The sequence below is a fragment of the Carcharodon carcharias genome, chromosome 15 (genome assembly GCF_017639515.1).
Source record: "Carcharodon carcharias isolate sCarCar2 chromosome 15, sCarCar2.pri, whole genome shotgun sequence".
Taxonomy (NCBI): Eukaryota; Metazoa; Chordata; class Chondrichthyes; order Lamniformes; family Lamnidae; genus Carcharodon; species Carcharodon carcharias.
In genome coordinates this window covers 124,443,969-124,471,126 of record NC_054481.1, presented here as the reverse complement: position 1 = coordinate 124,471,126, position 27,158 = coordinate 124,443,969, and the positions used below count along the sequence as shown (strand labels likewise).

The following is a 27,158-nucleotide window of genomic DNA, read 5'->3' as shown; positions in this document are numbered from 1 at the left end:
CGCTTTAATTCCATTTCATTCCAACATCTCATTTGATTGCTCAGAGCTTTTAAAGTTAACGGAGAGGGGGAAATAGAGAAACTCAGCCACGAAGGCAGGTGTGGAGTGAAAGGACAGATGCAGAGGAGAGCTGACGGCAGCAAAGTGCATCCTTTTCTCCCCGGCATCTTGAGTGCTGTGACTGTGCTGCAGCGAGGCAGAAGATTTATGAGGAGTTGCAGATTGCTGCTCCCTCTCCGGCTGCTGCTGCTTTCCCTTGGCACTGTAGGCCACAGAGCTGAGCTGAGCTGATGCCTCCTTCCACTGTCACAACCTGGGAGCCCAGTTCTTACCGGCAGGGCGACATTCACAAACCGAGAGCACCCTTGACCCTTGTCGATGGTGTGCTAATTGAGATGATTACAACACGCAGGCGAAGGACATTTCGAGTGTGTAGAGCACTAATAAAGGGAGACGTGTGGTGCTCGGTCCCGATGGGACCCGTGGTTTCGAGGCTGCTCGAGCACACAGCGGACCCCACCCCCCTGTCCGAGCTGACCCCCCCCCCCCAATTTGGACTGAATTTCACCTCGGCCCCCAAGCCGCAAAAACCTCCCTCGGGAGCCAGGGCCCCACAATTTGAACAGTCTCGCGGAAATTCCCTCCATGACTTCTCACTCGGCGCAGGGTAGGGGGTGGTTGGGGGTTTCCTGCAGCGTCCAGCTGTGGCCGGGAGTTCCCAGTGGAGGGCTGTCCATGTGGGAGTCCTCCCCCTTTTCCATCGGGGACCTGGCGTGAAGGATGCTGCACGCAGCAGTCCCACACAACAGCCGGTTAGAGTCACAGGGAGGCTATCAATTGATTTAATTGGTTTCTTTTCAATCAGTTAATTTGTCAATTTGTTAAATTTGTTTCGTTCAAGAGTATAAAGGGAGGTTGCCAGGGTGCTCTGGGTAGAAGGTAGAAGGCAGGCGTAAATGATACTCCATTCTGTAAATAAACCTATTATCAAGCAAAGGATTTGCATCTAGTTTCATACTTCACCATCTGGTTTAGAATCCATTTATCAACAATCACTGGCACACACCTCCAAGTTGGATAGGGCAAAGCACTTCTCCTTTGCTTCAGCCCACCATGGCCTTTGATGTAGCTCCTGACTCAACATCTTCTTCTCCCCCAAGCCGATGGAAAATCTTGTTCTTTTCTACCTTGGCATCCTCCCCTAGCTCCATCTTGTATTCATCATGACTGGACCAGTGCTATGCATCTCCTCTGGCCAATTCTCCCTCCTCAGTCTACAAAGTCAATCCAACACACTTCCTCCTCCGACTTCCATTCCCTTCTCTCAACAGTGGAAGGTAAAGAGGCAATTTGACTTAACTGCTGTTAACTGACCTAACCACCCTCATAATCATCGCCGTGTTAGCAACATTAAAGCAAAACCGAGGTGCACTGGGTGCCAATCTATTCAATATTACAATTAAGCGAGAAGCAGAACACTTTATCAGACTAGAAAATCCATGTGCCATTCGAAACACCCAACACTGTGCTGTTTAATTCACTCCCCTTTTAATGTCACCGTGGCGGGGCACAGGGTATGAGATACAACACACAACCAAACACAGCAGGAATGAATGCTGTTGAGTCCGGCCAAGTGAAAAACGTGTACGTCCATCGCTGGTGATAGAACCTGCGTAGCTTTGGATTTTTAAAAATGCATCATAATTGAGTGTTTCACAGTGTTTCTGCTGTTTCAGCTGGGTTTGCTGACTATAAAGGCTGTGAAGCCCATACTGAAGAAGGTAAGAGGGAAAGAGAGTTAGAAAAAACACGTTTTTTTGTTTTACATAGAAGGATTCCAAATGGAATCACGTCTTCAGATCAGTTGAATAGCTGAGGCTGTTCGCTGGCGAGCTGGGGATGTTTACCCAGTGGGATAAATCTTCACTGTTACATTATGCAAATGGCTTGACAGAGCAGGAGACGTTTTACACAGCAGCACTCCGCAAAGTCTTGACGATAGGATGTTATTGGACAGCCACACACGGAGGTCTGCCATCTTGTTTTGTGACCCTCCCAATACTCCGGTCACCAATGGGGTCCCATCATGATGAACAGCACCAGTCTCAGTAACATTACATCACCTATCCCTGGCATAACCTCCTTTATTCCTTATCAGGATTTTATCCTCCACACTTTAGGAAGGACAGCAAGGCCTTAGAGAGGGGTCAGGAGAGATTTACCATAGAACAGTACCAGAAATAATGGGACTTCAGTCAATGCTGGGAGGCTGGAGAAGCTGGGATTGTTCTCCTTAGAGCGCAGAAGGTTAAGAGGAAATTTGTTAGAGATGTTCAAAATTGCAAACAGTTTTGATTCAGAGTAAATAAAGATAAACTGTTTCCAGTGGCAAATGGGCCAAAAACTAGAGGTCACAAGTGAAAGGTCATTGACAAAAGGTGACAGAAGGAAACATATTGCTTAAAGAGTGAGATCTGGAAGGCGCTGCCTGAAAGGGCGGTGGAAGCAGATTCAATAGTAACTTTCAAATGGGAATTGGATAAACGCTTGAAAGGTGAAAAAAATTCCGGGTTATGGGCAAGAGCAAGTGAGTCGGACTATTTGGATAGATAGCTCTTTCAAAGGCCTGACACAGGCACGATGGCCTAGGTGTCCCACCTCTACATTCTGAATGGGAGGTATCAATCCGGCTCTACGGCACTTCAGCATTCAGGGTCATGCTCTCAATGAGGGCAGCAGGAGGTGTCTGCACTTCCAACAGAGGCAGCAGGTCCTTGGGGGGATAGAGATGAACAGAAACGAAGGAGCGACTTCACATTAAAAGAGCGCAGATATTTCAGAACACCAGCATGACAGGAAGCAAGAAATATGGGGGGGGGGGGGGGCGGCAAAAAAATCCTGAATCGGCGTTTCCTGCAGCTACGAAAGGGGCCGCCAACTGGGGTTGCTTCCCCAACCCTGATCCTCTGCAGAATTCCCGGGAGAGGGAAGAGACAACAACAACTTGCATTAATATAGCATCCTCATAAAAGTAGTAAAATAGCCCGAGGTGCTTCACAGGAGCGGTTTCAGGCAAAAAACTGAAAGCACGCCCACATATTAAGACAGGTGACCAACAGCTTGGTCAAAGGTTTTAAGGAGTGTTTCTCTGGAGGAGAGAGGGGTTTGGTGGGGTGGGAGCTGGTGGAGAGAGAGAAAGAGAGAGAGAGAGAGAGAGAGAGAGAATTCCAGAAATTTGGCCCTTACCAGCTTATTCCAAGAGAGGATTGCCATTGAGAATTGCAACTCAATTTCTGCAACTTAGCGAGAGGCTAACGCACCTATTTCTGGATAACCATAAGTGGACATCAGTGTCACAGCAACAAAATGGAGGCTGAGCTCTCAGCGTTGTATCCAGTCCCTGCTTAGACAGCCTGTGCATTTAATTTTCCCCTGTCTGTAAGTATGGGGGGGGGATATAGTTTTTGCCGACGCTGGTACCAGGTCCGAAATATCTTCGCAAGGAACAGGAGACTCCAATCGCCCCACAGCGGTGGCTAACGGTCTTATCAATACTGCAAACCTGACCCTGATAACCCGCAAGCTGAAACTCATTGACAAAGCAAATCTTCTTGTAGCTGCACATTTCTGATTCTAAACAGTGTTTGATGTAGTGGTACGAATACTCTCGCCCGGAAAAGGAGGGCTCCATGAACAGCATTCTGTTACACTGCTTTCAAATTCCATATTTTTGGGAGTAACAGCATTAATGCAGCCCCCGATGGCTTATCACAGCCAATGGCAGTTTAATTGCCTTAGAATTTATATGGGAGATAGGAACACGGGAAATAGCAGGAGTAGACCATTCAGCCCCTCGAGCCTGCTCCACCATTCAATTAGATCTTGGCTGATCTTCCACCTCAATGTCATTTCCCACACTATCCCCATATCCCTCAATGTCTTTACTATCTAGAAATGTATCGATCTCAGCCTTGAACAGACCCAATGACTGAGTCTCCACAGCCCTCTGGGGTGGAGGATTCCAAAGGTCCAACAACCTCCGAGCGAAGAAATTCTTCCTCATCCCAGCCCTAAATTGGGCCTGCCCCTTATTCTGAGACCCAGGCCTGCTTCTAGCCCCCGGGGAGACATGCTTCCTGCATCTACCCTGCCGAGGTCTGTAAGAATTTGTGTGTTTCAATGAGATCGCCTCTCATTCCTCTAAACTGTAGAGAATTCAGGTCGTGTCTCCTCAATCCCTTCTCACAGAACAACTTCCCCATCCCCAGGGATCTGTCTGGTAAACCTCTGTTACACTCCGTCTATGACAAGTATTTCTTTTCTTGGATAAGGAGACCAGAGCTGAACATAATACTCCTGGTGTGGTCTCAGCAAGGCTCTATACAATTGCAGCAAGACATCTTTACTCCTGTACTCAAATCCTCTTGTAACAAATTTGCCTTCCTAATGTCTTGCTGCACCTGCATGTTGGCTTTTAGTGACAAGGACACCCAGGTCCCTTTGAACATCAACATTTCCCAATCTCTCTCCATTCAAAAAAATATTCTGCATTTCTCTTTTTTTCTCCCTACCAAAATGGATAACTTCACCTTTCTTTTCACATTTTATATCCCACCTGCCATGTTCTTTCCCACTCTCTTAGCCTAAATCCTCCTCGAAACCTCTTTACAGTCACCTCACAACTCACATTCCTACCGAGTTGTGTGTTATCAGCGAACGTAGGAATTGCTCGGTTAGGTCCCCACACTGAAATCATTGACGTGGATTGTGGACAGCTGGGGGCTGAAGATCTCTTCCCAATGCCTCTCACGCCCAGTTCCTAACCCATCAAAGTCTGCACTGCAGTGGGTGCTCTGGCATGGTCAGGAATCAATAAGCTCCCCCTTCCCAGCTCAACGACCAACATGCTATGAGGCATTGCACCAACCTTCTCTCATTCGCTCCCAACGCAGAGTAAACATCATGCAGCAAATGTACTCACTTGATACAGCCAATGATCACTTGAGTCAGTGGATAGATGAGCGGTTCCAGGACTTCGTTGGGATAAATGGTGCTCAACATACGACACCAGAGATACAGGCAGTGAACGAACTGCCAGTTATAGACTGACTGATAAGTCTCCTGGGCACAAAGAATGAACCATATTAGATAAGAGAAACAAGCAGATGCAGAAAGATGCAAAATAATCAAGTTGCAATCTTACTTTAACCCAAAATGTGACAAATAATTCCTTAGAACGCAATAGCACTTACATTAAAAAAAAAGACTTGCATTTCTATAGCGCCTTTCTCAACCTCAGCACTTTATAACCAATGAAGTGTAGCCATTGTTATAATGTAGGAAACACGGCAACCAATTTCCACACAGCAAATAGTGAAGTGGTAATGACCAGATAATGGGTCAAATCTCCTGAGCAGTGGCAATCACCATTGGATTGCTACTCTGCTCCTTTGTTTTTTTTTTTAAAAAGCACAACAATGGAGCTCCGCATTTCTGGCGTGGACTTCTGAACTCTTCAGAAATGCAGCCCGTACCTGCTCTCAGGGATCCTTCCTCATAGCGCTGGGTCATCAGGGCAAGGGGACTGGGGTGTGGAAGGGGGGGTTTGGTCAGTAGGGAGTGGGGGATGCTGGTCAGTTGTATAGTTACCCAGGAGTTAGACATGGTCTTAATCTGTCTAATATTTCCTGGGTAACTATTCTGGTGAGTCGGAACCCTCTGAAGTCTCCGACTCTACCTCAGAGTTGGAGGCTTTTCGGAAGGTCCCGGAGAGCAGGGGAATTGCCCATCAGAAGTTGAAGCTTCCGGGAAATTCTCACAGAGTCCTTGCGTTGAGACCTCAGAGAGGTCTTGCAGTGTCTCTTCAGGTCTACAACCATCCAGAGACCAAAAGGTCTGGGCCAAGCTGTTTTAGGTTGTGATCTGGAACGCAAATGGGTTGATCCGGAATGCAAACGGATTGATCCGGAATGCAAACGGATTGATCCAGAATGCAAATGGATTGATCCGGAATGCAAACGGATTGATCCGGAATGCAAACGGATTGATCCGGAACGCAATGCCCGAAAAGCTGGTGGAAGTTGGTTGAAGGGTAAATATTATTTAGGATAGTAAGGTAAAAACTCTCCTGTTCTCCTTCAAAACAGTCCCAAAGTTAAAGTCATTAAAAACAGCCACTTACATGAGGAGTTGTCACTCGCACCTTTAGAATTACATTCTATATAAAGAGTTGGTGCCTTTGTGGGGGAGGAGAGGAGACAAGTGGGCTCTGCTTCTTAAAATAAGCGTGTGGGAGGGGATGTGCTAATAGTGTGGTTGCAGGGAAACAGCAAATCCTGCTGTTATTTTGCACTGGCCTCTCTCTCCGTGTTTTGCCTATAAACTCAACTTTGTCACTTGAAGCCAGTAGTAAGAAAAAAAAAACTGACATTTAAAAAGGAAATGCTGATAACATAAGAGCAAAATAATACACCCATTACTTTTTTCTTCATCATCATGGCATTGCGGAGATGAATGGCAAGCTGCCGGATATAAATGAAGGCATGCTGGTAGGTCATCTGATGGTCTAACGCATACATCTCAGTCAAGGTACGCTGCATGAAGTTAATCAGGGGAAGCACATTTGGTGATGTAAATTTGCAGTTCTTCACGTAGGCTACATACATTTGCTGTAAAGTGAGGAGACAGAGATCAGGATAAATTAACATCATCATTATACAGAAGTCCACTTTTCCTCTAAATACCTCTTTGTGCTCAGGTTTTGCTTTGCTCCGCTCCTATTTCTGGGACAATTATTCCCTCCTCCCAAATCCAACAGGTCCAGGGGAGTCTGCTCTGCTCCAATTCCGTTGCCCAAGTGACTGTTAAGAGGCTCACGCCTGAGTGAAGACAAGCAAAAACTACGGCCAGACTCACCGCACTCAGGACCGACCCACCCTTGTCAAAATACAGACAAGGGATGGCGGAACTTTGGGCTGATATTCCAGTCCCTAACTCGGGAGAGCGGGGGTGTGAAGCCCAAGGCGCTGACTCCCCTTATTTTTTTAATTCTTACATAGAATGTGGGCCATCACTGGCAAGAGCCAGCATTTATTGCCCATCCCCAATTGTCCTAAAGGTGGTGGGAATGCGCCATCTCCTTGACAGCAATGACTCGCAAGGCCATTTCAGAAAGCAGTCGAGGGTCACCTGCGCTGCTGTGGGTCTGGAGTCACGTGTAGGCCAGGCGGGGTAAGGGTGGGAAGGATTCCCTTCCCGGGGTGAACCAGGTTGGGTTTCACAACAATCTGGTAGATTCGCGGTCACCATTCCTGCTTTTTATTCCAGATTTATTTCACGGCATTTAAATTCCAAAAGAAGAGTCGCATTGGACTCGAAACATTAACTCTTGTTTCTCTCTTCACAGATGCTACCAGACTTGCTGAGTATTTTCAGCATTTTCGGTTGGTTTTTAATTACACATCTTCTGCATCCGCAGTATTTTGCTTTTACTGAATTTAAATTTCTCCAGTTGTCATTATGTCTCCAGGTCATTAGTCTAGGCCACTCTGGGTTACTAGTCCAGTAATATTAGCACAATGCTACTGTTCCCATGAAGTTTGAGATCAGATACACCAGCAAAGGCTGAAAATTAGTCGTTACAGCTTCATTACTCTTTGGATAAACTTGCTAAGCCACAGAAATGTCTTTTGCTTACATTTTCACACAGGCTTCAGGCAGGTGAACAATATTTCAATGCAACAGGTTGTGAGGCATATAATTACACTGCTTCCCCTTCAAATTTAAGGCACATCACCAATTATTCACAAATAATCAATACATGAAAACTCTGTGAACTATATTCTGATTACATTTGAGTTTTTGATACAAAAAATGCTCCTGTAAAGCTGGTGGATTTCTAGAGGGAATTTGGTTCAAATTCCTCGATGGAATATTAAAACCCTTTTTGAGACAATAGGTAACTGCAGTTATCACTGTCGTACTTTACTAAGACTCAAGGTACAATCACAGAGTTCTGTTCCTCTTGGGGCTCATAGTTTTTTTACTCATTCATGGGATGTGGGCATCGCTGGCTGGGCCAGCATTTATTGTCCGTCCCCAAATGCCCTTGAGAAGGTGGTGGTGAGCTGCCTTCTTGAGCCGCTGCAGTCCATGTAGTGTAGGTACACCCACAGTGCTGTTAGGGAGGGAGTTCCAGGATTTTGACCCAGCGACAGTGAAGGAACGGCGATATATTTCCAAGTCAGGATGGTGGGTTGCTTGAAGGGGAACTTCCGGGTGGTGGTGTTCCCTTGTATCTGCTGCCTTTGCTGTTCTAGATGGTAGCAATTTGGAAGATGCTGTCTAAGAAGCCTTGGTGAATTCCTGCAGTGCATCTTGTAGATGGTACACACACTGCTGCCACTATGCGTCGGTGGAGGAGCAAGTGAATGTTTGTGGATGGGGTGCCAATCAAGCGGGCTGCTTTGTCCTGGATGGTTTCCAGCTTCTTGAGTGTTGTAGGAGCTGCACTCAGCCAGGCAAGCGGGGAGTATTCCATCACATTCCTGATTTGTGCCTTGTAGATGGTGGCCAGGCTTTGGGGAGTCAGGAGGTGAGTTACTCACTGCAGGATTCCTAGCCTCTGGCCAACTCTTGTCGCCACATTATTTTTTGGCTAGTCCAGTTCAGTTTCTGGTCAATGGTAACTCCCAGGATGTTGACAGCGGATGAATTCAGTGATAATAATGCCATTGAATGCCAAGGGGCAATGGTTAGATTCTTTGTTGGAGATGGTCATTGCCTGGCACTTGTGTGGCGTGAATGTTACTTGCCATTTGTCAGCCCAAGCCTGGATATTGTCCCGGTCTTGCTGCATTTGGACATGGACTGCTTCAGTATCTGAGGAGTCATGAAAGGTGCTGAACATTGTGCAATCATCAGTGAGCATCCCCACTTCTGACCTTATGATGGAAGGAAGGTCATTGATGAAGCAGCTGATGATAGTTGGGGCGAGGACACTACCCTGAGAAACTCCTGCAGTGATGTCCTGGAACTGAGATGATTGATGTTAATTGTTAAGGAGGGATTAGTGAGAGTGTGCCATTTCCCAAAGTGTTCGAGTGACTTTTGATAGACAGGGGAGTTGAGGATTATGGGGGGCGAACAGGGTATTGGAGTTGAGACCACAACCAGATCTGCCATGATCTTTTTGAATAGTGGAGCCAGTTCGAAGAGCCGAGTGGCCTACTCCCCCTCCTAAGTCCTATGTCCCTATATCCTATGTAAAGTGTTAAAAGTGCCCCATTAAAAACTTGAATAGCTCTCAGGAGATGGAACAAACTCTTGCTGGGGCCTTCTGAAAGGGGATTTTGTCCCAGATTGGAGTTATACTTCTCCCTGCTCAGGTGGCTTCAGTGTAAACTCCAGCTTCAGGTCAGGACCTGACCCTCATGCTATGTCGCAGCTTTTTAAATCCATGCACGATCACCATTGCTTCACATTGACGTGAAAACAGTGGTGTAACCTCACGTTGTGAACCGCAGGCAAAGCCAATGCCGTGTCGTGGATTCACCAGCCCAGGTGTGACAAAAGCCCCACATTTTCTAGCCAACAAAAGATAACCATCCATCAGTTTCGATGCCTTTTTAATCTACACTCTAATTACCTTCAGCATGTGATTCAGATACACATCCTGCTTGTGTCTGCATATTTTGTTAAGAATTAGGAATGCTAGAACTCGCACTGTCTCTTCTCCGGTGCTCCACTGGTTTACTGCTTGCTGTGGGGAGGGGGCACAAAGGTAGGAGTTAGACACAGCAATGAGAAGCCATTAGCTGCAACAAACGACAAAACACATTCCGAGCCGCACGGCTCACAACTGGTGCAACCTTAAACAGATTTTGGGTGTAAGAGTAGTCAGAAATTTTAGTTTCCACATTTCCAAGAATAATGGCTCACTTTTCACTTTCACGCTCAAGAGGGATTCTTGTAATGCAAAGCCCAACTGGAAATCTGCAACCTTAGTCTGCCTACAGAGGTAAGGGCATTAAAATAAAATCAATTGTACGAATGCCAAGAGATGGCACCAACGGCAGCGTCATCGCTGCTTCAACCCTTGTGAAAACGGCGACAGACGTATCAAGCTTTCCATGCACCAGCCGGCTCGGGAAACCACACCGTTCATATCAGGGGTGTTTTGGCAAGACGGCAGTGAGTGGCTTCTTGGTCGCTGACTCGCCTTCACCCCACAATTGTCCTGGCTCGATACGCAAAACCCAACTGAGGAAACCTGGCAGAAAATTGGAGGGCGGGTTTTAAAATTCGGTGCCCATATCTGTGATGAATCAACCTACATCTCCAGCTTACGGCCTTGTTAAAGGGAGGCCGCCTCTGGGTAGTGCTTTGAAGCAGTAAGAGTGAGTGTCACAGACTGGGGACAATTCTTCACTGCTTGTATTCAGCCTGGTAGTCCATCCAAAGAGGGTGGTACTGGCAGGTTGGAGACAAGGGCATCAAGTGGGGTATCTCCCAAAGGCTAATATAGTTCAAACTGATAAAGTAAAGAAGTGACTACTCTGGGAGAGGTACACTGAATTCAGTAATTAATCCTTACACTGAGTAAAGCCTGGTAGAAATAAATTTCCCAATCCATCAGATATCCTCATTAAGCACAACATATCACAATGAATTTCAAAACACTAGGTGCATGAGGACATTTATAGTCTTTAGATGACTACCCCCATTAACTGGTTACGGCTGAATTAGAAGATATCACTGCCTACACCATTTATATGTCACAACACTGCTTTTAATGATTATTATCATTTGTTCTAGCGGGGCTGGTTGATGCAGCTGTTCACAGGAATAGCAGGAAGGAGAAGGGTAGGTCAGGTTGCATTGTGCCCCAGGTAAACAGGCACATTTGCCATTAGCTGATGATGATGGGAGTGGAGAACCCGCAGGCCAGAGAATCCTGCCTCTTCTGAATAGAGGAGGGACCATCGAGGAACAGACAGGTTACTTATTCACAAAAAAAAACAAACTTATATTTATATAGCACCTTCAGCATAATGAAGCTGCTTCACAGGAGGATGGATGTGGGTTTGATCATCAAGTGGTCTCACTGCTGGGAAATGGAACAATTTTTTCCACCTTGGGTTTCCAGCACAAATAGAAACTTCCTGGGCCAGCTGTGACATGGCACAAATGCAGAGTACATCGTTCTCTCTCTCTCTCTCTCTGCTTTCTGTTCCAATGACTCTAAAGGGCAAAAGCTACTGCACCAATATGATAAATCCATTTCTCACTCTGACTTTGAGAATGCCAACCCAGGGCATGTTATGAGGCATTTAGCAATATCGACCTGCACCCGTAAACAGCTGGGCTGAGATGGTCCGATCACAATTTGGAGAATCCTGAGTGGAGGCGGGAGGATGTTAGCTTCTTTGGACCAATTTGGTGAAATTTAACCACCACTCCTTCAGGGATAAAGGACAGTGTGTTGGCCCCATCATGCCATACTGTCTCCTTGTCCAGTTATTATTATGCACTTTACTTGGATAGTGAAGGAGACAAACCCCAACGGCATCCAAGACACACACCCTCTCCTGGTTCCCAAGAGCAACTGTATGCACAGAAATCACAGCCTCTACTGACTGACCAGCTAACAGAGACCAAAGGAATAGAGACAAAGTGAAAAATGGAGAGCAACAACTACCATCATCCTCCTGGAATCCAATACTCACTCAAGAGCTGGACTCCTGAAACACAAGGTTATCGGGGTAGATGGGAACGTGGAATTCGAAACACAAATCAGCCATGATCTCATTGAATGGCAGAGCAGGCTCGAGGGGCTGAATGGCCTACTCCTGCTCCTATTTCGTATGTGCCACAGTGTAAAGTAACTTGACCAGAGAAGAAAATAATGTGGGAAATATTAAGTCAGGCATTTAATCTGGAATCACTGCATTGGAAAGATATTTTTGAGTAATGGGTGAATGTAGAAAAATTGAACTCTCCTGTTTTGTGAAGATGGTTGTTAGGAATTCAACATAAAATTGGGCTTTTAGTAAAAAGCATGACAGATTGCCCTAAATAGAAAACACAATGGGGTGGTACAGGATACATCACTTCTGCAGCAGACAGACAGTCTAACATCAAAACCAAATGAACAGGACAAATGGAAAATCCGGGACTCTATAAACAGGTCAGTCGGCACCCAACAGGTTAACACAGTGGGTGCTATATCCCGAGGAGAGATCTTGCACCCAAGACATTAGCCTGTCTTTTCCTGGTGTTGTCCTATACCGCCAGCACTTCTCTTTTTCACTTTGTATATTCACTGCTGCGTTATCTTATCGGGACCCACCTGCGGGTTCAAGACACTTGATTAATATTCCCCTCGATTCATCCTGCCTTACTAACACCACACACCCAGCGCGAAAAATAAAAACACTCTAGAGCTTATGATCTTCCGTGCAGAATGGGATTTATGCAGGCCTTACCTTCAGAAGTAATCGGCAGTGTTTTGGGAAACACAGATAGTAAGCTATTAATTGAAGCACGTGCCGCAGGACAGCACTCACAACTGAAGCCTCTGTCAAACTCGATAACAGCTGGGGGAGAAAAAAAAAGGGCAGAAAATTGTTCGCGTTTGGCCTGAATATTTTGCGCTAACATTTCAAATGCAGCAAGGGCAAAGGAGATGGTGGGACGAGCTACGACTTGAAGGCTAGACTTGGAAAACAAATCAGTGAGAGAGGAGCAAAATGGGGGAAGCCAGTCAAGTGTGGCATTTGGGACTGAGCTTTTCCTTATTTTTTGTGTTACATTTTAATTTGCATTGCCTTGGTTTTAATTGTTCAAATACTGAGAACTGCTTCGCTTGCTCGTGTGCTGCCTTAAACAATAGGTCCGTTTGTTAATTGATGAAGAGTCATACGGACTCGAAATGTTAACTGTGTCCCTCTCCGCAGATGCTGTCAGACCCGCTGAGTTTTTCCAGCTATTTTTATTTAGCTCAGTTTATTAATTGATTTAAATGAACGTGGTTTGCTGCTCTCTGATGCGCTGTGGCAGTCGAGAGAGAGCAAATTCAAATTCAACCAGCGCACTCTTGGGGAGTTTGGGTCGGAGAAGGGTTTAAAAGTCTAAAACTTCCAAACCCACCTCCAATTTGCAGCGTTAATGGAGGTGGCCAGCTAGCCCACTCTCAGAAGGCGGGTCGGTCATTAAAAGCTTTTCAAGGGAGCCGAGCACCTCGGCAGGAACAGAGTTTTTAATGGGTGACAGCTGGGTTTCCCGAAGTGGGAAATCCAGGAGGTAACAGGATGCAGGAAGAGCTTTGTCCATCGGATTGGAGACTTTGCAGCACTGCTTGTGGGCCAAGAGGAAGAGAAATGATCCCTCCAGGCCCAACAAGCTAGCCTGTAAATCTCCGACTGCCTGTTCCCATCTCACCGCCCCCCCAAACAACTGCCATCTCGTCCCCCACCCCACCAATCCTGTCCAACCTCTCTGCCCTGACCACCATGTCGCCCCTCAGGATCTCTTCTCCCGCCTGAAAGGAGCCTCCCCCTGACAGTTCCTCTACAACGTCCTCCTGCGGTCGGCACTCCCACCCAACAGGCCGACTTCAATCAGGGTGCCAGCCTGCTCGGAAAAACTTGGTGGGGGGCGGGGGGGGGGGGGGGGAGAAAATTTGAAAGACGCCTGCAGGACATTGGAGAAAGCCATACTTCAGGTTTCCAGTTTCCTCCACACCCACTCTGAGCGTACAGCCGCTGTAATTATCAGGTGCTTCACTCCTCGACAACTTTTTCTTTCAGTTACACGTCTTTGTGCCAATTTAGGGAAAACTTCTGTAACCAACAAATCTCTGACAGAACGCAATATAAAACGAAAACGCTTCTTGAATAAAATTAAAAGTGTGAAATTCCAGGTTTATCTTCTTAACATACCCGAACAAGACCAGTCAAGTAAGCACTTATATCCTGTCGGACCTTTGCCCATCGAGGACTGCTGGAAGGCAGCAATAACCTAGGAAGGACATAAGAAGCTCTTTAAGATGTAACACCACATTGTCACCAACTGAAACTGCAAATAATAGTGTACCAAACACAAGGGCTAAAAAGTGTATAGCGCGCTCCTCTCTGCCCACCTGGCGCACTATAAGGCTGAGAATGCTAACTTTTGGGGGAACATTCTTTTGTTCCTCAACGTTACTCAACGCGCATGCACACACAAATCACTCTACAGATGCATTTGTGTTGTCCGATTGTCTCCTGTCTGCCCAGGGACTGTGACTTTCTTGTGCCGCACTCTCTTAATGAGTTCGAAATTTGGCTGGGGTTTGTGCTGGAAATCCAGAGGTCCAGTTGGAGAATCACTGGAAACACAGCTTCCCCGAAGCTCACCGCCCTTAATCAGGCAGCATGTTTCCGTGTCAAAGCAAGGCTGTTAAACCCGCATGTGCGGAGACGTTTTTAGCATAATGTCCAGTCAATGGAGGGAGACCTGCGAGTCTTCCAACCGCTGCAACCATGTGACATTAAAAACAGCTCAAGAACGTTCATCCGCACAGCAGTCAAGTAAGCTTCACTAGTGCCCGACAGGTCGAGAATAAGATTGTCTTTTTCTTTAATATATTCATTTGCAGGAGGTGAGCCTTGCTGGCTTGGCCTGAAGAAGAGTCATATGGACTCGAAACTTTAACTCTGTTCCTCTCTCCTCAGTTGCTGCCAGACCTGCTGAGTTTTTCCAGCGTTTTCTGTTTTTATCCCAGTTTCCCCCCAATCTCCTCACGGGACACCCCCGCCATCCCGGGAACAAGTCTGGTGAACCCTCAATGCATCCCCTCTATGGCAGTGCTATCATGATGTGAGCACGACAGACAAATGCAGCCAATTGTGGCCTGTGTATGGCGGGCACCAATCAACATAGGACCAAAGGGGTAGTAGGCCATTCTGGCCCCTCCAGCCCACTCCACCATGCAACCAGGTCATGGCTGATCCTCTACCTCAATGTCATTTTCCTGCATTATTCCCATATCCCTTGATGTCATCAGTATCTAGAAATCTATCAGTCTCTGGCTTGAACATGCTCAATGATTGAGCTTCCACAGCCCTCTGGGGTAGAGAATTCCAATGATTCACAACCCTGAGTGAAGGAAATTCTTCCTCATCCCAGTCCAAAACGGCCTGCCCTTTATTCCAAGACTGTGCCCCCTGGTTTGAGATCTACTGCCCCCTCCCCACCACCCCCCCCCCAAGCCAGGGGAGACATCCTTCCTGCATCGACCCATTCGAGCCCTGTAAGAAGTTTGTACGTTTCAACGAGATCACCTCTCATTCTTCTAAACTCCAGAGAATACAGACCCAGTCTCCTCAATCTCTCCTCATAGGACAATCCTACCATCCCTAGGAATCATTCTGGTGAAGCTCTGCTGCACTCCCTCTCGGGTAAGTATATCCTTCCTTCGGTCAGGAGACTAAAACTGTACACAATGCTCCTAGGTGCTTGGTTATTAGGCAAAGGGAAATGAAATTGGCCGAGTGACTAGTTGAATATATCCTGTAGAGTCGTAAGGTTTTAGGTTTGTATAAAAAGAAAGTGTGCATATATTAAAGGCAAGACAAAGATCAAAAGGAGTTGGAGAGGGAAGGGGAGGGATGGAGGGGTCCAAAATACAACTGAACACAAAAAGCAAGAGAGATGAGGAGGTCGTCCAGCCTATCTGCCCTCTGGTGGCTGAAGATGAGAAGTGTGGGTCTGAAATTGAACCAATAAATCAGGACTGGCCCCTTTAAATAATAATATGGGGTTGCCACCTTTTAAGGATATTTGTAGGAAAAAGGAGCAAACATAAGAAATTATTTGTTTTTTTTTAAATCTGTTACACGCAAAGAGAAAGTATCATGTAGACCACCGGGAAAACCCAGAATGGTTACGATCAACATTTATAGAAAACACAACTGCTCCTCACAATTATACGAGGAGTTTAAACAACTTACTTTTTCCGGTCTCCACCTGGCTTTAATTGTAGGAGCTTCTGCAGGGCTAAGAAGAGGTCTCGGATACAGAATGACACCAGGTTATTGAAGACTGGAAAAAGAACAAGAGACACCAAGTCATTTCCTGGGAGGATCTTTAAAAAAATATTATTCGTCATTGGCTAGGCCAACGTTTACTGCCCATCCCCAGTTGCCCTTGTTCAGAGGGCATATAAGAGTCAACCAGGCTGCTGTGGGTCTGGAGTCACATGTAAGACGAGGTAAGGACGGCAGATTTGCTTCCCTAAAGGACGTGAGTGAACCAGATGGGTTTTTATGACAATCGGCGATGGTTTCATGGTCACTGTCAGACTTTAAAAATTTTTTTTATTGAATTCAAATTTCGCTATCTGCCATGGTGGGATTTGAACCCAGGTCCCCAGTACATTACCCTGGGTCTCGGGAATACTAGTTCAATGATAATACCACCTCCTCCACTACGTTGCTGATGTCTTTTACTGGGAGTCCCGGTCCTTTAATCAAGGGGCCCAAATTGTTTTATTTCGTCGGTACATCGAGTGGATTTGATCTTATTTACCTGCAGCACAAATCTTCGGGAGAACGACATTTTAAAAAAGCCGTTCTGCCACATCATACATTAGAGCAAAAGGCTCTTGGTGTTCTGCGTGTTCTTATGGGTTTCTGTTCTCAAATACCTTTAACTACAACTTCCTGTCAATGTAGTCTATTCATGCATCACTGGTTACCAAGCACACACAAATTGATTGAAATGAATATCAGAGTAATAACCTTTGCCAGTACAGCTCAAACTGGCGCAGAATTCTCACAAGAAACAGAGTAAGCAATTTCCAGTTGATAAAAATCAGTTTGCTTGGATCACGTAATCCAGTGAATTTGCCGTTCAAGATCAAGACATTTTCCCGAATACATTAGACAATTTCTACGACTGACAGCTAAACCACAGTGGTTTTCAGTCTGAAGCTTCCCCCCACCCTCATTCTCACTCTCTCGTTCTCTCTCTCTCTCCCTCACTAAACTCAGCAATGACTGTTATCTGTAACCAGTGACACCAGCTTTTGCTCCACACTTCATGTCAGAAATGCACAGTAGTTAGGACCAGTGACTTAGTGACAGCTGAGTTAAGTCAAAAGGGAATGTGGGGTGTCAAGTGCGCATTTCATTTGTGGTAAAACTGTAAACACGTTGAGAGTAAATATTCACGTTTTTGTGTTTGGTGCAGAGATTGTCCCACCATGAACACAACCAGCAATTCAGGCACCCACTTGCCTCCACAATCTCCAGGCTGTCAATAAAACTGCCCTGGGAGCAGAAAGGGACATCTATAAACAAATAGCACTGGAACAAACCACCCCCTCCGCTCTTATTTTTTTTAAAAAAAAATGTCTTTGTCCTTGATGCAATCAATCCCATACACCGGAACAAAGCAAGAAATAAGAAAGAAGATTAATGGCGAATGAACATCAGGGGTTTGACTTTCGTTTCCCTTCTCCCACTATTTATTTACCGATTTGCTGCCTGTCAGCAGGACTGCTGCATCACCACTAAACTAATCCGCAAACAACGGAAGCATCATAGCGAGCGCTCAATTTCATTTTAAGCTGAAGATAAAGTTTCTAAGACACTCAATTGGGAAACAGATTGATACAATCTACGAACATTAGCAATTGTTCACGGAAAGTGCGTTAAGATTTTTAGTTCACGTGGGCCAGACTCCAACCAATAAGGCAACCAGGTCCAGACGCCATTCCTACATTCTGTAAAGGACTCAAGAGTCTTCATAAATCATCGTTTCTGTTTTATCCTCAGAGGAACTAAAATTAAAAGAGGAACAAAACTATCGCAATGTGAAGTATGTCTACCCATTCCAAAATCTTCCCAGGTTACTGACACGACAATGAATGAGTCCCAATGTACATCCAAGACAAGGTGCTGCAAGCCTTCTCATGACAACGCTACTTACTTCTTGATTCCGCTGGGAGGAGCTGTTGAAGTAATCCTAGTGAGTTGCTGCAGTGCATCCTTAAGATCATACGTGCAGCCACAATGTGATGGAAGAGGTGTATATTGAGCCCAGGTGAGAAGGAACACCCATCCAGCTGCTTGCTCCATTCTGGATGGCTTTGAGAAGACTAGTAGATAGACTTTGAAGAGTTTTTCCAACTCTTCTAGCCGTGTGTGTGAGATGCAAAGCAAGCTAAAAGATTGTTTTTTCCCCCTGGATGGAGTGGTTGAGGTGGAGAGTTTTAAGGGAAGAGTAGGCAAACACTTGAAGCAGAGGAAGACGCTGGATAAGGTAGTGGGATTAGTTTTGGACAGTTCTAGGACAAAACATTCACACAGACAATAAGGGCCAAATGGCCTCATTCCATACTGAATCTCAATGATTCAACAAGCTGAATTATTAAAACAAAAAATAATGAGAAATGTGAGAAGAACTAGGACTTGAGATTAATCCATTAGGAAAAAAATGACTTAATAAACTACCAACATACACGGTCAAGGATCAAACATGACAAATAACTAACTGGTGACAGGGTCACGGAGCCCATGCATTCAGCAGATATGAGGAGGGAGGAGGTGCTTTCTTGAAGTTAAAAATTGGGACAAATTTATTGCTGCAAATGTGCATATGCAGTGACCACCTTGGAAACAGCTAATGTAACCTGTACTTCCGGTAAACCCAAGTCACTCAGACTCATGACCTCAAAAGATTGTTTTCAACCCTCGGTCTCTGGTTTTACCAGAATGTTACAAATCATACCAAAATCAATTGAAAAGGAGTTGGCTTTCATTCAGTGTTAGCTACAATGTGGAAGTGTAAACAAGACAGTATTGACCTCAATAAAGCATCAAAGTTGGTTGCGCAGGGTAAGAAGCTATGATTTATGTTGAATGTGTATCTATATTACCGGCATAATTAGATATTGATATTCCACCCTAATTCACATTGATTGGAACGAAGAGCAAAGTATAAACTGCTTATACTCATCTTTAATCTTCGGGGTCAGGTCAAATTTCACTTTGCAAGTTATATATAAATTTGATGGGCGTCAGTTTAAATTAAAGCACATAAAACGCAATGCAAAGTGCTTAACACTAAATCTGTAATCACCTTTAAATTAACTAAACAACTTAATATGGTGCTTATACATTAGCAGTGTGAAGGGAGACAGGGCAGAGCATCCAATTGGAGAAGCCTTCCAACCCCACTCAAGTCCGGATGTCCCTAGCGTTGTTCTCCTCCCCCCCACCCCCCCAACTCCTCAAAATTAGTTACTTCCCTCCAACTCCACCTTCTAGCATTTGGAAGAAAATGCCTTCAGATCCATGGGAGTACGGTGGGATATTTGTCAGGTGTACCCAGTGTTGGATAGAGCAATAGCTGTTATATACCTCAGTAAAATAACCATTCAAATTTCGAACTGTAACTGAAAGCACTCAGTGTAATATACGTTTATAAGAAAATTAGAGGGGCACCGTAAGCCAGCATCGTTTCCTCTTTTTAGTTACCAGCTTTGAACTTTTTAAATTTTATTCCTATTCTTTATCGTAGCCTGCATTTCACACACTTCAGCTTTTGTAAGTCAGGAGAAGAGCGGGATCTTGCACTTATATAGCACTTTTCACAACCTTGTGACATGCAGTAGCGCTTTACAGCCAACGTAATACTTTTGAGGTGTGGTCACTGTTGTAACACAGGTTGTTATAGCATCGAGGGTAGAAATCAGTGCAGTCTGCATCCAGAGTCAAAGGGTCCTGGGTTACACAGATCAGGCAGACGACTGAGAAACGTTGTTCTCTGCGCACCTCCTTATTTCAGCCAACCGAGCTGCAAAGACTACATCTGGGTTGACAGAAATGATCAGCACAGCCAAAATACAAAATGGCAAGGATGATAAATGGCAGACTCCAGGAGAAGTGCCACAGAGAAGGGTAATAGTTGATTAGGCAGCTGTAATGATTTTTCAGTGGAGGCCAGGTATTTAAACAGCTTCATCGATTCTAGAAATGGAGCGAGGGATATATTTTCATCCATGAGAACATTTATATGACTTCAAAGTTTCTAGGTTTCCCAAACTTATTTTTTAAAATGGCAGCATTTAACTGAACCCTCAATACAAACTAATCATAGTTTCATAACAGGTTTTCTTCACAAGAGAGTAACACCCCCCCCGCTGAGATTTCTATACCGATGCATGGGCAGGCGATGGTGTAGTGGTATTGTCGCTGGGCTAGTAATCCAGAGACCCAAGGTATTGCCCTGGGGACCTGGGGGTTTGAATCCCGCCATGCCTGATGGTGGAATCTGAACTTAACGTCTAACGATGATCATAAAACCATTGCCGATTGTCGTTAAAAACCCATCTGCTTCACCAACATCCTTTTGGGAAGGAAATCTGTCATTACTTGGTCTGGCCTACGCGTAACTCCAGACCCACAGCAATGTGGTTGACTCTTTAATGCCCTCTGAGCAATGGGCATTAAATGCTGGCCTAGCCCGTGACGCCCACATCCCATATGAATGGATTCTTAAAAAAGTAACAACACTCTGCCTTTTCAATTTTTAAGTACCTGACATGAAACATGACCTTTCGTAGGGAGAACAACTCACCCTTTTCAGTCCTTATGCTCACTTATGCAGAATGCCTTGACGATTGGTCTGAATCATCTCTAAACTATGGCCCTCTTCCAAACGGCTACTCAACTGCCTTGGTGAGGGGTAATATAATTTAGTTATATTTTGGCAACGAATTTGGGTTTGTGAAGCAGTGCATGTGACTACCAACATGAGACATGTGGTGGCACAGCTGAAGAGGTGGTTGCCATAAATGCTCACAAATCACAAGCAAGTTCGGATATACCTGTGGACTAATACTACACAAACATTGTGTCAAACTCAAACTTAGGAGGAATTCCAATAAAAACAGGAAAGGCTGGAAGTATTCAGGTCGGGCAGCATCTGTGGAGAGAGAAACCTTTCAGGTCGTTGACCTTTCATTAAGGCCGGAAGGAGTTAGAAATGGAATCGTTTATGGGCAAGGATAGAGTTAGGGAAAATGGGGCCAAAGGGAAGGAGAGAGGAGGCAAGGACAAAAGCGGGGAGGCCAGGACAAAAGCTGGGAGGCCTGTGATAGGGTGGGGGGGAGGAGTGATTAAATGACCAAACGGATGGTTGTATAAGGCAAAATTAGCAAAGCACAAGTGAAGAAACAAAAGATGGGTTCAGGGGAGGTGTAAAAGGTTACAGCAGAACTATTTCCAGCACCTGTTGGCTAAGAAAATGAGAGCAGAAAGGCAGATGGGATTAATGTATTTTAAAAACTATTGAAGATACAGCTCATATGTTAGAGGCAAAACACCTGCTACTTTCAAACAATAGCCAAGCTGGACTGTACAAACTGGTCAGCTTCCGTGCCTAGGTGAACAGCACAATGTCTATCGCCTAACTGTTAATAAGACCCAAGCCAGTTGCTGAAGCAGAAATCAAGACACAGAGCTATTCTTTATTGGGAGGGTTTATTGACTTATTCAGTCTCACAGCTCTCCCCCTACACAACCCAGTGTCCCAGAAGTCCCCTATTCATATGTGCTTATGAAATTAAATTAATACCCATCAGCTGTAACAATGTAATTGACATGACATTAACAAACCTTAACAGCGTAATTGACTAGATATTAACATTCACCACAAACAGATTGGAAGCCTATTCTAAAATGGTCACACGACAGGAGGTGGCCATTCAGCCCATCAGGGAGTGCATGCTGGCTCCCTGCAAAAGCAATTCAGCTAATTCCACTTCCCCACCCTTTCCCCATAGCCCTACAATTCTTTTCCCGTTCAGGTGTTCAGCCAATTCCATTTTAAATGCCACAATTGAATCTGTCCCCACTACATTCTCAGGTAGTTTTCCCGCTGTCCTAACCACTCGGTGTGCAAAGGATTTTTTTTCTCATATGGCCTTTGCTTCTTATGCCAATCATTTTAAAGTGTTAAGGACAAATAGTTAAATATTAATCACTATAAGTGCTTATTGGTATCCCAAATCCAAACAAATTCAGAATAGATTCAGGGTAAAAGTAACTGATAATTGAAAAAGTAATCACTACTTTAAAAAAAATAAGTATTTTAAACTAAACTAGTGATTAATTTTTAGTGATTTTATACATATATATTTTAATTGAGTGATTTTGTGATTTTGTATATATATATATATATTTTAAATGAGTGATTAATTTTGAGATTATATATATTTTAAACTGATAAATTTTTAGTGAATATATATATAATATATAAAAATATCTATACACACACACACACACATGCACGCATAACCATTCCAACTCACGATAATTTGATGCAACACGCATTATCAAGAAACAAGTTGTGTGCAATCTGTGTTGTTATTAGTTGCACTCCTGGTAATATTGCAAACATACACCGCAGCAAATTTTTTAAGGTTTAAAAAAAAACTGCAGTGCTATTAAGAGTGAATATGCAACAGCAGACTGGATGTTAGATTATAGGGTTATATTTATATTGAAAAGCTTAGCAGCCTCGCTTTTGTATGAATGCTGCTGAAATGCATTGGTTACACTTTGTAAAAATGATTCTCTAAACATAAAAACACAAAAAAGCAGGTTGGCAAAGGAGCTAAATTACAATTAGTGCATCAGCTTTCAATTGGGTATAATTTTCGTAGCTTAGGCTGTGCACGTGTCATGGGCTGAAGTGTAAAACGCACACTGGCTTCATTTGTGTGGCTGAAGGGATAAGCCTGGCGTCAATAACAGGAACAAACAATAAACTGTTTTTAATTTTCTGCCGTTTTAATTGGCGTTTTCGCTGTTAAGTCTCATGTCCTAACCCAGAAGCCGATTCCTAGACCAATGAAAAGCTATGCTCACAAATCTACGGATGCACAAGAGAGCAGAACTGGGGGAGGGAAGAGGGTTCAGAGGGTTGTAGGACTAGAGGAGGTTAAAGAGATAGGGAAGGGCAGGTCACCGAGGTATTTGAGACGGAGGATGGGAGTTTTAAAACAGAGATGCTGTTCAGCCAGGAGCCGAGGTAGGTTAGCGAGCACAGGGGCGATGGACAAGCTGGACTTGGTACAAGTCGGCACACCAGCAGCAGAGCTGAAGTTTACAGGGGGTGCGAGGTGGGAGGGCCAGTCAGGAATAGTCGCGTCTAGGGGTAAAAAGGGCACGACGAGTATGTGAACTGAGAGTGGGGCAGCTTGTCCAGAATGACCTTTTGCACTCAACTTGAACACTTTCTTACCAAGCTGAAAACAAATCTCCTGCATCAGATGCCGATTGCAGCATGGTGCAAGTTAGAGCAACCTCTCCAAACGGAATAAGCACCTAATGACCAGATTAGCCCTTCCACATGAGAGATTACAGGAACAGTTGCCAGCAAGATGAACACTGCCTGAATAGTTCTTGAATAATCTATGAGCTCAAAGCTGTAAAACTGCTTTTTGTGCTGGCTATTCTTCTAAATACAATGGCAGAACATGAAAACTGAAGCAGCTTTACATGAGTGTTGGGCTTTGTGGTTATGTATGGGACTGGGTTCGCTGCACAATCCATTCTTAAAGGTCTCCTTCCTCTTCCACATCACACATGGGGAATGGAAAAGATACCTCCGACAACACAGGGCAAAATTACAATTGGAAAAAAAGGGCAGCTGATGTAAACTAAATCAGCTCACAACACAGTATCCCTTTCGGTTTTTATTAGGAATTAATTTTCGGAACGTGAGAGTCGCTGGGCCAGTTTATTGCCCATCTCTAGTTGCCATTGGAAAGGTGGTGGTATGCTCTCCATGAAGCGTGCAGTAAAGGTGCTCCCGCAGTACTGTTAGGGAGATATATAAGGACAGGGTGGGCAATTCAGCCCCTTGAGGCTGTTCCACCCACTCTGCCATGCAATGTGACATCGGCTTGACCTGTATCATAATTCCAACTCCCCGTCTCTGCTCCATGTCGTTTTATACCCTCGCCGAGCAAATATCTTTCGATCCTCAGGTTGAAAGTGACGAACTGTGCTGGTACCTACTGCTTTTCATAGGAGAGAGTTACATATCTTTACTGCCCTCTGCTCCAGGATTTTGACCCAGCAACGGTGAAGGAACAGCGACCTACCTTCGAGGCAGGGTGGTGTGGGGCTCGGTGGGGGGGGGAAACGGGTGCTAGGAAGTAACATATTTCACATTGCATCTGCTGCCCTTGTCCTTCTGTGTGGTCGCGCACGGGTTTGAGGCGGTGCTGAAGACACACCTTGACGAACATGCCCCCACCCACCCAGCAGCCGACATCTCCTGTGGCATTTGCTTAATACGAAGTCTTGCATCTAATGTGCGCATTAACACTTCAAAGGTCTTGAAAGTATAAATAAAAAGGCAGACGCTTCTTGACTGTTTTTCTACCCATGGCAAGTTAGCTGGCCAGGAGCTGGAATTCAGAAGCAGCAACTGATTTACAGGAACTTGAAAATTGCTAAAAAGAGAGGCAAGTTGCCAAAGATTTGTGTCTTGCACCCATCAGGACAAATAGAGGAATACCAACTTTCAAACAATCACAATTTATGCTATAGGCGAAAAAAACTGTTGCGATTGTTTGAAATTTGGCATTCTTGCATTTGTCCTGATGAGCACAAGGCGAAAAGCTTCGACAACATGTCTCTCTTTTCAGCAAGATTCCAAGTCCTGTACTACCAAGCAACTGTTTACCAGAACTTTCTTCAACAAATATGCTCTACTGATCCAATGTCTGCCAAGTTAGTTAACTTCCCTGCAGAACTTTTCCCTATGAAGTCATTAACCATAAACATGAACATCTCTCTCTGCAAAGATGCCGCCCGATCTGCAATGCATTTTCCAATGCTTTCCGTTTATGACTCAGATTTCCGGCATCTGCAGTATTTATTTTGTGTGTTTTCCCTATTAAAAGTACTTGAATGGAGGTCTTAACGGGACAGGTTAGCTTAGAAACAGCTGTGTTTCAGCAACTGAACATCACAAATCAAGCTTCTAACCTCAGATTACACATGAGCAATGCCATGGGAAGTCAGTTAGCAAAATGCTAAACGGTCAATTCAATGTTTTTGAGTGCTAAATCTTTGGCAGGCCTTACTCCAAGCTTTTGGAAATGAACAGGCTTACCTGGCTGAGCACCATGTCTATGCGTGGGACAATATCAGGAATATTTATTTAACAATGCGGCACGCCAAAAGTCATTATTTTATGAAATGCTCAGTTATCAGGTTCTGCTGCAAAAAGTTGCAAACTGAGTGGGGAACAGCATTCAGAGACTGCTCACTGCCAGTCTTCACTCTACCTGCAGCATTGCTGATCATGTCAAAATCTCAGCAACGTCAGCATTTCAAACGTGACGATCCCTCGGGGCCACCAGCCTTATTTGCCAAGGGAGACCTAACCACATACTGACCATCTTTTTTTTTTTAAATTAATTCATGGCATGTGGGTGTCGTTGGTTAGGCCAGCCCCAGGGTGGTTTTGAGTGGCTTGCTAGGCCATTTCAGAGGGCATTTAAGAGGCAAGAGTCAACCACATTGCTGCAGGTCTAGAGTCGCGTTTAGGCCAGACCAGGTAAGGGTAGCAGATTTCCTTCACTAAGAGCGCATGAGTGAACCAGATGGGGTTTTATGACAATCAACGGTGGTTTCATGGTCATCATTAGACTTTTTATTGATTGAACTAAAATTCCATCATCCCCTGTGGTGGGATTCAAACCCAGGTCCCCAGAACATTACACCCTGGGTCTGGATCAGTATTCCCGTGACATAACCACTACGCCATCAACTCCCCCTCCCCCACTCCCCACACACAGATTCAGCATACTCTGGCATAACGTGTGTAACCTTTCTGACAGCGCAGCAAACGAAAGCAATGCCTACCACTGCCTAACTGGTCCTCCCCACATCAGAGGGGCAGCAGTTTCGCTTAACAGTGCAGAGCTTCTCAGACTGAAGCCAACGTTAGAAAATCCCCACATGCACAAACGTCAGTGTTTTTACTGTTGCTGAGAATCCGCATCTCAGCTTCAAAGACGGTTTCTTCAAGGTCCTGACAAACCCGACCAACAGCTGCTGCTTATCTTTAACACCTCCAAATTTAGTCGCTCTTGCCTTGCCAAGAATCTATGGCCTCGACACGAACTCCTACATCACTACTGCTAAAACTTAGCCTCTCGATTTATTTTCCCAAGAACTCTCAGTTACATGACCCTCAACCTGTCCAAAAATTGATGCCACTCCTGCATCTAGGGAGACTTCGCTTTCTACTATATTAGATAAATACCAGGGCGAAACATTTTAATTAGCCTTGCTATGAATAGACAACCCTTCGCTCACCCTAGCATTTCCCTCACTCTTTTGCAACCAACTATGCTCTGACCAGGCGATGGATGGAAGAGGAAACATAGGTAACACACGTAAATTTTTCAGACAAATTAAAAACAAGCCCACATTGTTTTCACCCACTCTGAATCACATTGAGAAGCTTGTTGTAAACTGTATGTGAACAAAATTATATAAAGACAGAAAGTGGAAATACGACCAGAGCTGACAGTCAAAATAAGATCTTTTGTAAACAAAAATGAGGGGAAAGGTAATAGCTTTCAGATTGGCTCAAAACAATGCTCGAGGCCATAAACTTTACAGTGCAGCTAACCCCACCTGCGTTCTAAATGAGACTGAGTGTCAAACAGTGCACTCCTCTCCTCAGCTCTTCAGTAAAATAAAGTGAAGTATTGATCCTGAAATGTAGAACACTACCAATACCGCAGTTACTGCAACAGGGCACCAATGCACATTCCTGCAAGTGCAATAGAAACAAAATAAGTAAGCCTGTGTGTGAATCATAAAAAGGTTAGTGTGCAGGTACAGCAGGTAATTAGGAAAGCTAAGAGAATGTTATTATTTATTGTGAGGGGAACTGATTACAAAAGCAGGGAGGTTATGCTTCAGTTACACAGAGCACTGGTGAGACCACATCTGGAGTGTTATGTACAGTATTGGTCTCCTTATTTAAAGGAAGATGGGAATGCGTTAGAAGTAGTTCAGAGAAGGTTTACTAGACTAATACCAGGAATGGGCGGGTTGTCTTATGAGGAAGAGCTG

General features: G+C 44.8%; 1 protein-coding gene across 1 annotated transcript in view; it reads right to left on the bottom strand.

Annotated features, from left to right (window-relative positions):
* noc2l (NOC2-like nucleolar associated transcriptional repressor) overlaps positions 1-27,158 on the bottom strand; it is a 164,992-nt gene that overhangs the window by 116,156 nt on the left and 21,678 nt on the right. The window contains exons 6-11 of the mRNA XM_041207303.1: positions 15,993-16,083; positions 13,941-14,019; positions 12,486-12,596; positions 9,647-9,760; positions 6,480-6,668; positions 4,982-5,121 (exon numbers count right to left, since the gene is read on the bottom strand). Of these exons, the coding sequence (XP_041063237.1) occupies positions 4,982-5,121; positions 6,480-6,668; positions 9,647-9,760; positions 12,486-12,596; positions 13,941-14,019; positions 15,993-16,083 (724 nt within the window). The remainder of the gene's footprint in view (positions 1-4,981; positions 5,122-6,479; positions 6,669-9,646; positions 9,761-12,485; positions 12,597-13,940; positions 14,020-15,992; positions 16,084-27,158) is intronic.